The 15,424-nt window shown below is 35.8% G+C and overlaps 1 protein-coding gene across 1 annotated transcript; it reads right to left on the bottom strand.

Moving 5' to 3' along the window:
* Window positions 1-13,486: 13,486 nt before the first annotated feature.
* On the bottom strand, window positions 13,487-15,172 carry LOC120254471. The gene is made up of 5 exons (XM_039262570.1): window positions 15,032-15,172; window positions 14,841-14,898; window positions 14,528-14,751; window positions 14,279-14,382; window positions 13,487-13,880 (listed from the first exon to the last, which is right to left on the bottom strand). Exons 1-5 carry the CDS (start codon window positions 15,170-15,172, stop codon window positions 13,487-13,489), a joined length of 921 nt encoding a protein of 306 aa, XP_039118504.1.
* Window positions 15,173-15,424: the final 252 nt, after the last annotated feature.

Consider the following 15,424-nt stretch of genomic DNA (forward strand, 5'->3'; position numbering starts at 1 on the left):
TTTCCATTTTTCATTGATCTTTCCTGTTCTTACCATGATAGAAAAATTGGCAATTCTAGAGATGATATCGAGGATGATGCAACCCAGTATGGAAATGAAGATAACATTTCCATGGAGGATGTAGTAGGCTTCTCCCAAGTGTCGATTGAAGAATTTCCTATGCTTGCGTAAGAACCAATAGAGACTCTATCACCTATGGCATCTAACAATAGCACCTTAAGAACACCTAGGCATTGGAAAAGGAAACATGCATCCCAAGACCCAACAATGGACCAAATATCTCCAAATTTTAGAATTTTGTAGATCTAGTTAGTCTAAAGTTCAAAGCATTTGTGGAAGCTGCAACTTGTAATGCTGAGTCAGCTGCTCGTACTGCTGAATCTGCTGCCCGTAATGTTGAGATTGCTGCATGAAATGTAGAATTGTTTGAACACTATTGAAATCACTGCACGTAATAATGTGGCTCATGCTGAAATTGAAGAGAAGAAGAAACGCTTAGGTGAAGTACTTTTTGCAATTGATGGGCTTGGTGATGATGAGGCAATGTTCGTGCTGCAAGTTTTGGCGAAAGATGAAGATCATCTCAAAGTCTTTTGGGATCTTCACATTAATAAGAAGCTACGCTTTTGTCAGGTTTTCCTATCAAGAATGTCGTATTGCTCACATGCCATATAAATCATGTTGGTAAGATTTTCATATTGTGTACAATGCTTAAAATTCGTATTTACTTATTCTTCACGTCATCTAGTAAAATTGTGATTTTGATTAATCTATGGCATGCACATTGACTTTATTTATAGTGATTTGTCACTCTTCATACAAACATATATATGCTTTAGAAAAGGTTTTTTTTAAAAGATATTCATGTGGTTCATATGCAATTTAAGTTGTACAAAGGAGAAAGGAAATAACTTGATCCTCAAAATTTTCTTCTTAGTAGGTGCATCTATTTGGTGGCCAAATGACATCATGGGTAAATGATCGTGGAGAAGAACTTTTCTTTGTTGTAGACAATAGACTTTAATTTGGTGGGATGTTTTGTGTTTGTTAAGCTTTAATGGATTTTATGACTTTGTCACTTTGTTTTGGTTGTTGCCAAATGTTCATTGCCTTGAGCAAGAGCAAGATAGACTTGTATGGTTTGTATGACTTTACTTTGGTGGAGTGTTTTATGCTTGTTATGTATTACATAAATGCTTTTATTATTATTTATGTGGTTATTTTCATTTTTATTTAATGTTATTTGCAATGTCGTATGTCGTTATGTATTTTATGAAATGCTTATTTGTTTGCTAAAGTTATAGAATGATATTTGCTATGTTGTTCTTGATGCATGTAGAGGAAAATTCCTTGCGTCCTTGCATGAAAAAAAAGGCTCTAGGTGTGCTAAAGTTCTTGTTTAGCAATACTTAAAAATTTATTTGTTTAAAAGTTTAAAATAATAATTATAACAATTAACCATATAATTGCAATGATATTTAATTATTTTAAATAATTCATTACAAAATGAAACCTCGATAGACATTTAAAAACAGAGAAATTTATATAATTTAATTATTAATTATATTAATAAAATAATTAATTAATTTAATGAAACAATAGTAAATTAAAAATTTATTTGATTAAATGTTTAAAACAATAATTATAACAATCAACCATATAATTGAAATAATATTTAATTAATTTAAATAATTAATTACAAAAATGAAGCATAGATAGACATTTTAAAATGAGAAATTTTTTAATTTTATTATTAATCATATTAATAAAATAATTAATTCTTAATGAAGATATTAATAATTGAAAAATTTATGTGTCATTAAACATATATACAATTTTTTTTTCCTAAAAGAGTATAAAGGTAATTGTCTCACATATCGTCCACTTAGTTTTTACATTCCCAATGCATAACCCTCCTGAAACAAACACAGCTTTCATTCCTATCCCCTCCCATTACCTCCATTTTCATCCCCCTCTTCATTACCGCATTCCTATTCCATCATCCAAACGCACCTTAAGTCTCTAAATTTAGTGACCAACTTGGCCATCACAAAAATATGGACCATAAGTTTTTTGGTGACCACTTTAACTAGTGGCATTTTCCTTCTAAATTGAAGATACAATAAAAGTCACTAATTTTGTCACTATAGCAATATGTCAATCTCTAATTCTATCTTCAATTTGTTTTTATCTTTGACAATATTGACAACGCACAACTAACAAAAATACATTGGGAGTAACTCGAATCACTGACCTCTTATATAAGTCACTACATTATTCCACGGTGGCATTCCAACTTTAATCGCCTACATTCTTAACACTGTTTATTTACAAATAACCACCGCCACTTTGAAACTAATATTATTATTTTATTAATCTCAAAATTTTCAAAAATTAAGGAAAACCAAAGTTGTTATCCTTGCTATTTTAAAAATTATAATTTTTTTAACATGTGCAATTAAGAGCCTTGTAAAAAAATTAAACCTCTTCCGCTGAGGGGATGTTTGGTTGTCTATAACTGAAATTACAATGTAACTAAAAATGCTGTATTTGAACTTACATTATTGTTGTTTGGTTTGCTGTAAATAGAAATGGTGCATTTATTTTTTATTTGTTTGTTTTGATGTAAGTTTAAAACTACAGTTATCATGTAAGTGAGATAGTGTGATTACCCCAGTTATCTATTATTATTATTATTATTATTATTATTATTATTATGTTATTTTTTTATACACTTCATAAAAATTAATTTAAATAAAAATAATTAATTAATAAAATAAATTATTTATTAAATTTAAAAACATTTAGTTTTACTACTTGAAAAATTTTATAATTAAATTTTAAAAACATTTACTCTATTAATTATTTTTATAATATTTTCAATTATTAAAAATTTTATAATTAATTTTATTAATTTTATAAAAAAAGTTAAGGGAAAATCACTTGTAAGTCCTTTGGGAAGTTTCAAAGTTCCAGTTTGTCCTTCTAACTTTTGCATATTCCATTACGTCCCCCCTTTTCAGCCATTTTTGTTTTAGTCCCTAGTGTTAAGTCCATCAGTTAAGTAGATGGAAAATGTCAAAAATGCCCGTGTGGAATACAAAGGAAAAGTTAGTGGAGTTTTCCCGCCATGTTATGTCACATTAAATGTTATGTATGGCCAAATCCTCCAATGAAGCTCCTTTGTCATAGAGCTTTTGCTATTTTTTTCCTCCTCATTCTTTTTCAACATCTTTTTCATCTTGTTTGGGTTGCTGGTGGAAAATATCAACAAGTAAGTTTGTTTATTTTGTTTCCTTTTGTTGTTGTTGTTGTTGTTGTTGTTCTTCTTGTTATTTTTCATGCTTTTGTGGCTGTGGAATTCTTCATCATATGTGTGGACAGTCTTTTCCTAGGTTTTGCATAAGGTAACCTTACGAGCTTTTCAAAATGTCATGTAGGTGTCATCATCAATAGAAACTTTCTGTGCTGTGGCCCAATACGAAGGAGAAGGACGTGTGCTTTAATTAGCCGTCTTGAGCTCATGAGAGACAGTCATGGGTGAGATATGTGTGTATTGGGCCCTTGACAATTTTTCAAGTGAGAGTGAAGTTCATGACGCCTGACTCATACAAAATGCTATGCCCAATTGAGTCAGATGCGTATTTTTAATGTATGTGCCATATATACCATATTTTATATAAATTTCTCATGGACATAACCATCGAGGAAGTGAGTGGGTCTGCGGATGGAAACTCGGGCTCCTTGATCCCATTGTAACACAACAATGATTGCTAGTCTCGGTTACTTTTCATTTATGTGTTCCTGTGTATTAGACGGCTTTCTCATGTATTACAATTATTCACTATATATTATTAGCTTTTCATGTGTATTAAAATTATTTCTTGTGTATTATTATCTTTTCCTATGTATTAAAGTTATTTCATGTGTATTACTTAACCTTTCCTACGTATTTTGTGCGTTTTCTATTTATTGCCACGCAGTGAGTCCTTCTCAGACAGCATGAACCCCAATGTCGATCCTTTTCTCTCCCAATATCCTCCTTCGGGGCCCTTAGTATTGTTGCGTGTTCCTAAACATATGATGGGTTGACATTAAAAGTAAGCCAACTGTTTGAGAATGCATACCACTTTAAAGATGCCTTGCACAACTATAAGACCAAATTTTAACTTTATATTTCTAAAAAATGATAAAATCAGAGTGATTGTCAGGTGCGCTTCTCCATGCCAATGATGAATGCATGCTTCAAAAGAGAGAAATGTAGATACATTCTGGTTGAAGACAATGTAAGCAACTCACATTTGCGGTGGAGGCATCGGCACAACAACATAGTCAAAAACAAGCAAGAAGTCATTTTCTAAATGTGCCATGTAGAAATTGAAACAACGACCATTGTATCAAGCTATTGACATACAAAAAAACATATTACTGGACCATGGTGTTCATCTACCATACAAGAGCGCTTGGATGGGGTAGGAGGTTGCTAGGTCTGCCATTCATGGTAATGAGGCAAGTACCTATGATTTGCTTCTCGGGTATGAAGATAAAGTATCCGAGATGAATCCTAGTAGTGTTGTCACAATTGACAATGACGGCAAATGTTTTAAGCGTGTTTTTTTTTTCTCTATTGGGGCTTGTTTGTTGGGGTTTAAGCATGGGTGTAGGCCATTACTTTTTATTGACAGAACTCATTTGCTGGGCAATTATAATGAGATTCTATTAGGGGCAATAGCCAAAGATGGCAATGAGGGCCTATTTCATATAGCATTTGCTATCATTGACAATGAAACTGATGAGAACTGGACTTGGTTTCTTGCTACTCTTGGGGAGGCCTTGTATAGTCAAGACGACTACGATAAAATTATAACATTTATCTTGGATCGATCCAAGGGTCTAGTCAATGTCGTCGCGTGAGTTTTTCCTTCATCACCTCATGGTTATTGTGAACTTCATGAAGGCGAACTTCATGAAGGCCAACACTAGACTCAGAAAGCTTTGACAAAGCAGTGTTGGGTAGTAATCGTCAAAATTGTGTATGCATATACTTCAAAAGATTTTGATGATGCAGTTCGTGAACTTACTTAAACATCGAGTGATGCGCATGCTTGGTTGCTAAAGAAGTCCGATGTTGATCATTGGTCAAATTTTTTATTTAAAGGAATGCGATTGTGTGAGATGTACTCCAATGTGGCAAAATCCTTCAGTGCCTGGATTAAAGAGGCACACCATCTACCAATAACATGCATGGTTGAATCTTTAAGGTTAAGCTCCATATACACCTACAAATATTTCCCATGTAGTGTTGTTCATTGCTGTGTATTAAGACATGTTTATGTGTAATATATATTGTTCCTATCTTCGATATGAAATTATTATGTAATAAATACAGTGTGTACTGTGTTCACCCGCAGGTTTAAACTTATGAATATGCCAGTAGAAAGATGTGAACAATCAAATAGGTGGGATACATACCTTTGTCCTAAGATACGCAAGAATGTTGAACAAATTATTGAGGACAATCATTTTGTGAGGGTGGGGCGATCCAGTGAAGACATGTATGAAGTTGTTGACAACCACAATAGTGCAGTCAGCCTCTAGGTTCAGGGTTGTTCCTGCAGAATATGGGAAGTACATGACCTACCGTGCAAGCATGCATGTGTCGTAATCATGCAGACATGCACGAATGCCTATTATTACGTAGATGATTACTTCATAGTCGAATGGTATTGTCATGCGCATGCTAACTGAATATACCTGATTCCTGACAGTGACAAGACATCTGATGACAAGCGTAAGCTCCTAATTTGGCTGCCAATATCCAAGAAGAAAGAGAATCGTCAGGCCTTCGATGTCCATGAGTTACATTGTAGCAGGACATAATCATAGATCATGTAATGCAGTCATAGTGGACTGAGCGGGCTATCTATGATGCGAGTGGACGTTATTTGTTTTTTATTTCTGTCATGCTCAATTTCTATATAATAAAAGCCTGAACTGTGTATGTTTTATTGTTTTTGTGTAGTTACCTAGTTAATTGTGTATTAAGTCCATTACCTGTGTATTACTTCAGGGTACTGCGTATTAATTTTGTTTCTTGTTTATTAAGTCCATTTCATGAGTATTACTTTCATTGCCTATGTATTGATCCGTTTATTGTGTATTGGATTCATTTTTTGTGTGTTATTTCTGTTTGGTATGTATTATTTATGTTTACTGTGTATATTAGCCTTTTATGTTTAACATTTTATGTTGATGTGTATTATTTTGTGTGCAAATTTCAGATTCAAGGATGATTTTATAATTAATTACATACGTAATGTTTTCATTTACAAAAAAAAAAAACATTGCAAGTATTTATATGGATACTAAAGTTATTGAAATGTTATTGTTTACATGAATGAGGAAGGTAGCAACATTAGGACTTTCTTGCTCCGTCGGTGTCAAAACCTTGTACATTTATATCAAGTTAGGCATTTAAGTCTATCATTGTGTCTTCCTTTGCAGCAGCATCCTCGTCAGCGGTGGCAGTCTCCTCACTGCCGTCATCCTTTTTTCCGGTGGCATCCTTCTTCACATCTTCACTCGGAATAAATTTTTTTAGTATAACATTAACGAGTATCCGTTCAATATAACAGAGGCAGAGGAATGGGATGTCTGACTTTTCCCCTTTCGGAAGTTTCTCTATATAGTGGACGCAAAATACCGGACAGTCAACACTCCCAAATTCTTGCTGGAGGCAGTTCCGCACATGCTCTAGTGGAAAGTGTTAAAATTTGCTATAGCCTGTGTTAATCTCGATTCATAGTTCAATGAGATCCCACTGAATTGTTAAATGTAACTTGTTAGTGACACAATAAAAGATAATTCAAGGTTTGAAATTATTTGAAGTCACCTACCATATCTATGGCTTCATCGTCATAAATGTCCAACATAAGTAATGAGTAGTGCATGTGCTTTATATTTTGAATGCCCAGGATAAGAAAATGGTAATGATCGTGGAGGATGATTGGCATAAGTATTAATTTAGCTGTCTTGTGCCAGTATATGACATCCTCCATGATGTATTATGCTTTTATCCACAGCGAATTACAGTTTTTACATAGCAAGCTCCAGGGGCCGTGTGACAACATCAAGCTTCTTGAAACCTAAGGTATTTGTTAGCAATTGTTCATGGATCATGAAGACGAGGGCCTCCATAACATAATCAGGGATATTTTTTTTTCGACGAGGAGGATGTAGAGGTTGTCACTGATGGTGTAACTATACTCATCCCTCCAAATGATGGAACTATATAAAATCATTATACAGGAATCAACCAGAATAAACATAACACATATATGCGACACATGAAATTGATATTACACATAAGAAAGATATATGTTACACATAAAACTGTAACTCTACACAGGAAAATGTAATGGTTACACAAGAAAATGTAATGGTTACACTGGAAACATTAAACCTATACATGAAAGCATTATATTACACATATGTTTCACAAACACATCTTAATATAAAAATCCATACCATACAGATAGAAAATTACCTGTCAACACTTGTGTTCAAGTAGATCGAGATGGCTGCTTGTTCAATTTGGTTTAGCCTTCCAAAACCTTGATTGTCTTTCTTCTTTGGAAGGAAGCTTGTTTTGGCTTTCTTTTGATCCTCATGGTAGAGCTAACCCTTTGCTAGACCCTGGTATGGGACCAATTCAAGCTCCTCCTCTGCTGGTTTATCCTTCCTCAAACTGATGAGAGATTCAAGTAGTATTCCAACAGCACGCAAGGCATCCTCTTCAGCTTTTGACACGTCAATTGACGGAACTCAATTAGTACTTGTTGCAATAATCGCTGCATGTCATTGTTGCCTCATGGAACATCATCCAACCTCTCAACCAACTATTGGTGGTGGCCGATTTTCTTAGAGCTATTTATGGGGGAATAATCTCGAGCTCACTTCTTTGCTAGCTCAACGCTTGGTTTGTTCCTTGCGTCGGTCGGGGAATTATTTTCATTCAAATGCCAATTACATATAAGTAAAGCTTTTACATCAAGCCAAACAATCACTTAATTGTAAAACCACTTACATTACAACTACTTACAGGTAACAAACAACCTCTGAGTGTATTTTATATGCATTAAGATTTAAGTTCAAAATTACTTGTTTAACGGACACAAGTCTTTACTAGGTAGACAAACCCTCATTGTTATTTATATATTACTACTTAGTATATTGTATATAAATTAAAATTATACTTTTAATAAAACATTAATATCATACTTTTCATAAAATTAGCTAAATATAACTTGTAAATAATAAATTTAGAAAATATTAATATCATAGTTGAAGATTAGAATTAATGTATATAACTAAGGCAAAAGAAATACAACAAATAATGAAGAAATATAAACTTAAAGAAATTTCTTCCGTTCGTTTATATCTTAAAATGATAGCTTAAGGTAGCTAGCTGTGAACATCCATCTAGGTTTTAATTCCACCAATCCTCATTAGCTTATGTACTGTGACTTTTGCCTTTAAAGTGATTTCCACGTGGATGCCAATTAATAGCTGCCATTTTAGCCGGCATATTTGACAAACTGTATATTAGTCCAACTATGGATGGAACAACTTCAAAATATAATTTTGTTTTATTCATTGGTTCGCACAACATTATTCTTTTTCCTAAGCGTGTTACTTAATTAAAATTTTTTTTATTTCGTTGAAAATATTAGAATATTAATATAATGATTTATAAAAATATAATTAATTGAACAGAAAAGTATTGAAACATCCCTGAGAAGTTTGCACTTTCCCTCTAAATTCCTGCAAGTTTCCTATTTCCTTCTTAGTCCCTCCTTTATTGGGCATTTATTTGTTAGCCTTTATTCCCCAAACGGGGTTAGATGGGGTGGTAAATGGCTATGGAAGTTACCATATTGCCCTTTATAAGTGGAGAAAGTTTCCAGCCATGTGAAATGATGAGAATGCCCTTGAAGATCTTGGTAACCCCGCACGCTTAGATAGTTGGATTTGCGAAGCATTGGGATCTAGGGCCACTTTTCTCCAATGGTGGCACAACTATTCATCTCCTATACATCGTGGTGAAGTCGGTGGAGAACACTTTCCTAGCAATTGTCTTCCTTGCGAGCATCGGCTTTCATCTTCTCCGAATCTATTGTTCTCTCATTGAATGCCGATCATCGAAGAAGTTTCTCAAGGGAAATCACAACCGAGAGATGAGAATACGAGCCTTCAAGCAGAAGGACGATAGTGCTATGTGTGGTGTTTAGATGTTGTAGTATTGGTTCCTTTCTGTGTGAAACACGACATTATCATGGTGCATATTTACTTAAGATTGTCATTTAGTTTGTGTATCTTATTGTGTAATATTTTCGTTCCTATGTAAAATAAGGTGTTCCTATATACAATATCTTGTTCATGTGTAAAATAAGTACGTTCATGTTTAAGATATTTATGTTTTTTTTTTGCTTTTATTTCCACAATAGACGATGGTGACGATGTTTGTAAATGCACGGTGTTACCTTGCTCTTGTTGTGGAGCTGATCTCCGCATTGAGGAAGGAGATGAACAGGCAGTACTGGGAGATACTCCGAGGCACTCCTTTTGCCCATTTCATGGATGGTCATCACACCCATCATGCAAGAGAGAGGGGTGCTTGACGCACTGCTATAGGTGTATGATAATTGCACCCAGTGCTTCAAGATAAGAGAGAGCATGCTGGCATTCTGACCATAAGATGTGGCACTCATTCTCGGTCTCTGCTTCAAAGGGGATATCTTATCATTCAGGCATAAGAGGGTCCAATGCAAGTTTGAGGAGACATTCCTTAGTAAAATGCGTAATTGTCACCGTGATGCAATTAAAGAAAAACTATTCAAACTCGTACGAAGGAAAGGCGTTGATGAGGAGATATTTGTGAAGCTTCTGGTGGTCTACTTCATGACCACCATCTTCTTCCCCATCATTTCTCTTAACGCACCAATATTTGCAGCCAGGTACGCTGATGATCTTCCCTCACTTATCCATTATGCTTGGGTCCATGCCATTCACAGGTGGCTGATGGCCGATCTCCTAACAATGGCGGGATGTGTACAGATGCAGTACAAAGGAAACTACACCACCATAGGTTATTTGAAAGGATGCAACATCACCCTCATCATTTGGTTCTCTGAGGTAACTGGCAATGTGAAGAAACAGTAGCTAGAAGGACACCCTATATAATGTGTTATGGGGAAACCATTTACATCAAGGCGACTTCAATCGGTCCTCTGTTGAAGTTGCTTAAAGGTAGAGAAGTAATCTTGTGATCTACCTATATGAAATATTTACAAAACATGTGACAAAACATATTGATGTGTAATGTTATGTGTTTTTGTGTAAAATAAATAGTTTGTGTGTATCTTTAGTTTTTCATGTGTATAATAAGACTTACCTGTGTAATATATGGCCAATTTTGCAGTTCTATGAACTTGTTCGAGCCAATGATAATGAGACTGAATTGGTTGGCATTACAAGGCAGGAAAGCCGAAAGCAAGGGTATGAAAGGTCATTTGAAGTGGCTGACAGAAAGAAAAGGGCCGGATGATGCTCCCCGCCAATGAGGCCTATGGAAAGAAAATAGGCCTCCCTAAGGAATCTTCTAAAAACCAAGCAAATAGCCGGCAAGGAAGCGATCCTAGGAGGATTCTCCCCTTGATAACTCATCAAAATTCTCTTGGCGTCAATCACAAGGAGACGACGATGATGTGATTAACCTCTTATAGCAGGTATTAGAGGAATTTCATGAAATGCATGTATGTTTGGACGAGTGTGATGTGAACGATGAAAGGCGGTGGAGGGCCGTATCAAGGTCACAGCCGCCGGATAGTAACATATAGTGGGAAGCAAAGCATCCTTCTTCTCCTTTTTCTTCAGGTAGGAGGTTCAAGCAGGTAGTGCAGTCTTTTAGAGGCCAGTCTGGCCAAACTCAGAAAAGGGACACTTCAAAAATAGTCATTAAGTTCTTGATCCTGATAACACCCGAGAGCCCCAGCACTTTCACCTATTGCAGAGCATGCACCTTCCCTTGTTGCAAAGCATGCACTTTCCCCTATTATAGAGCTTGCACCTACAAATAAAAATGCTAATCCTGAGGCCCCAGCCTTTTCCCTATTGTAGAGCTGCACCTGTTGGCTAGCCTACACTATTATAGAGCCTGCCCCTATTGTAGCGACTTCCACAGCTAAAGGTGGTAAGGTTGATACACTGCCAAATGCGTAATATGCCACATGGCTAAGACAGACATATTTGAAGCTGTCCCACCCAAACTATCACCGAAGAAAATAAACACCCAAGAAAGCCGCACCAAAGGGAGCACGAAGTACAAGGATCCGTGGTCCAAAAAACTAACTATCGTCTCTCACCCTAACGAAGAGAATGTTCCCACTTGACTCTAGTTCAACAGACACAACAGTTACCAACCTAGAGGCCTTCTGAGAAATGGATGTACTTCTAGAATCCCTGATTGGACTGAAGAATAGAACATAGTAAAACAATTCTCTTACAATAGTGCCATACAAGGGTCCATCAAAAGAGATAACCCCGGAAGTGAAGACCCCACCTAGTTTTCTTCCAAAAAAAAAAGAAGTATGCATGCTTCAGGAGGCTGACCCAGTTGGAATGGATAGCCATTACGCATTACTTGAACACCCGAGTGGACATGTAATATATGATGACTATGTATGATCCTTGTTTGCATGTGTATTATAATTATTAATTGTGTAAAATAAATCCTACATGTAAAAATTAGGTTGTCCACGTGTGTAAAATAGTGTTTTAATGTGTAATATGTTTTATGTCTGTGTAATATATGTTGTATATGTTTAAGCTGCATTATATGTGTGTAATATATGATTAATGTTGAACTTTTCATCTTATGTTTTTTTTAGTTTAGTAGTGTGGAAGAACGACAATAGGTTCACAATGTGTGAAAGCATTTACGTTCTCCTTGAAGGCAAAAATCAAGTCCCCGATGATGTTGTCGATGTCCTAGTCCTCATCATGCGTCACGCGTCATCTAGTGCTCACCATGCAAAAGTCAGAAACCGTGGTAGACTAGGCTATATACATGATGGAGGATATCATGTTTACCCACAAAGTCACTGACATTATCCTGATGCCAATCATTTTCAACGCCCACTATCATTTGTTGACGCTCGACTTGGAGAATTCAAAATACATGCACTATTCTTCACTTCAGTCATCTGTGTATGACTAAGATGTCTTTGACATGGTAAGTCCTTCTCAAATGCTTGGCATTCCTCATTTGATATAGTCTTACTAATGATGGGATATGATGCTTCAGCGAATCTCTTTGAACTATGTGTGGAAATTAATTTGGGCTACAACAAATTCAGAGATCTACCTCTAGAGCATGTGCGTAACTACCACCAACAAACCCTGAAAGCAATGGCTATCTAACATTTTGCGTTCATTACATGGATAAAATTTTGAACGGAGAACGATTGGACATACCATGGGGGGACATCCTGTATTTGAGACTGCGTTATGTGTCATAGATATTGCTGGATGGAATGCGGCAAAAAATTATAAAGGCTGATGATGTTGGTAATATTTTTGACATAGTAGAGGATGCCGGGGACCTATACGCTAAACCTACCACGGAGACTACAGTGACCATTAAACCTGCCGTGGAGACTACCGATGATGCTGAAAATGCCTATTACGCTGAACTTGCCGTGGAGAATGCCGACAATGCTGCTACAGCCCAGGACGTTAACCTATCACGGAGGCTGTAGCGGACCCAAAACCTACCGTGGAGACTGCCAATGACACTAAACTTGCTAAGGAATCAAAAGCAGACTATATCAATGTTACAGAAAAACTTAAGATGTAGACAAAGGCAAAGATGGCAACTGTTGAGAACATTTTCATAATATGGAACTATATATGCAAATATTTGTACTTAAATCATTTTTAAATTATACCTATGGGTAAAATCTTTACTTTTACATGTAAACATCTCCGCAAATACAAATACAACTTAGTAGGATTTTTCACATTAGTATTAATTTTATACACAATAACACACTCAAGTACACAGGAATGGATAGTTATGCACATTAGAATTGTTTTTCTGCATAATAACGTTAAACCTTACATTGGAACAAATGTTACTACACAGGAAACTGATTAACCACACAATTAGAACTAAAATTAAACTGGAGCAAATATGATTGTCAGCATACACATATAAGACACATGCTTCCCTACATGTGAAGCTACACTTACACAGTGTAAATTTTAGACACAAGGTAAAATAACTCCATGAAGGAGTTTTTAAGCTAGTTTGCAATGACTGCATTATAAGATCATTGATTATGTCCACTTTGGTAACACCTTCCATAATGTAAATCACGCACATCAAAGGCTTGTGACTCGATCCTTTTTCTTCACGGATGGTGGGTCATTTCTTTGCTATCGGTGGCCGCATTCTAAGTTGACGGGTGTCATCGAATGGCATGTCACTATTAGGGATTGAGTATATTGGTTTGACATATGCATGACGATATGATTCGGCTGTAAAATATTCATCAACGTAGCAGTGTACATTTGTGTCGGTTTGCAAAATCGTGGCAATTGCATACTTGCATAGGAGTTCAAGTACTTCCCATCTCTTGCAGGAGCACTTCCGGTCATGTAGGTTGATAGCACTGTTGTAATTGTCAACCACTTCGTAAGTGTCATTGCTTGATCGGCCCACCCGCAAATGCCAACTACTTTTGATGATTTCTTCAACCTTATTGAGTATCTTAGGGTAAAGGTATGTATCCCACATGGCGGACACTTCGCGCCGCTCACTAGCATGTTCATAAGTTTAAATCTACGTGTTAATATGTGATAAGCTAGTCAAGAGTTAGTAATTAACATAAGCATAATTTGCTACACCCGAGTTTGTAATTATACATAGAAATTCATGATTTTACCCATTAATGTTAAATACTACACAGAATTTCAAAATATTACACATGTACACAATATCGCATATAGTAACTTAAAATTATACATAGGAGAATATTATTTTACACAATAATGTCAAATATTAAACATGTATTAAAACTATTAAACATGAACAAGTATTTCTACACATAACAATTTTCTACTGCACAGGAAAATATGGTTTTACACAATAACGACAATTGTTACATAGTACCATAGATTAGTACACATTAAACACTGAACTGTAGATTAATCTTACCATATAGTATCAACCATGCTCATTACCAGTAGATGCCTTGCCTCGTTGATCAAGGCATTGAAAGACTTTGCTATATTTATGTACATCTCGCACCACCGCATAACCTTAAATAGTAGTTACACCAATGATAAATGTCAGACTTGTGTAACAACCAATCATGTGCATTTACCGATATAACTGCAAGTTCATTGACTACATCATTGAACTCTTTAGACGTGTATGCGGGTACGTAATTTTAACGATTACTACCCAATATTGATCTTTCAATAATTTCCCGAGCTTGTCGTTAGCCTTCATGAAGTTGGCTTCCAAATGGTGTAGACAATAAACATGCGGTGATGACAGGAATATGAGCGCAACTGCATTAACAAGAACCTTCGACCAATCTGAGATGAATGTAATAACTTCCTCGTAATCATCTTCACCATACAGTGCCTCCCCGAGAGTAGCAAGAAACCAAGTCCAATTATTATCTATTTTATTATCAACCATAGCGAATAATACATGGAAGATGGCCTTATTGGCATATTCGCTAGTTTCAACTAACAGAATCCCGCCATACTTGCCAAGCTAATGAGTTCCATCAACAAAAAGTAATGGCCTGCATCCCAGCTTGAACCCTAACAAACATGCATGAAAAGTGAAAAAAGCATGTTTAAATCGCTCACCGTCATTCTCAATGATTTCAAAACTGACGGGATTTATCTCAACAACTTTGTCCGAACACCAGAGAAGCAAATTGTAACTACTAACCTCCTTACCATGAATGGTGGCCAGTGTAATCTCCTTCTCCATCCAAGCACGCTTATATGGTAGGCGAACACCATGGCCTAATGATATATCTTTCTGAATGTTGACATCTCTATATAATGACTCCTCCTTGAGTTTCTGCATTAAACAGTGGGAGATCAATTTTTTGCTTGCTTTAGGCTGCACTGTTGTATGAATGCCTCTACCGTAACTGTGCATTGCTTGCATTGTCTTCACCCGGAAGGTGTTAATATTTTCCTCTTTCAATGCATGCACACGTCACTGGTAATCTGGAGTAGCGCACTTGACGGTCACCCAAAGTTTATCATTTTTTATAAACATATAATCAAAATTTTATCTTATGGCATTGCTACGTAGGTAATCTTTGAACTGCTC

The sequence above is a fragment of the Dioscorea cayenensis genome, unplaced genomic scaffold (genome assembly GCF_009730915.1).
Source record: "Dioscorea cayenensis subsp. rotundata cultivar TDr96_F1 unplaced genomic scaffold, TDr96_F1_v2_PseudoChromosome.rev07_lg8_w22 25.fasta BLBR01000466.1, whole genome shotgun sequence".
Lineage (NCBI taxonomy): Eukaryota > Viridiplantae > Streptophyta > Magnoliopsida > Dioscoreales > Dioscoreaceae > Dioscorea > Dioscorea cayenensis.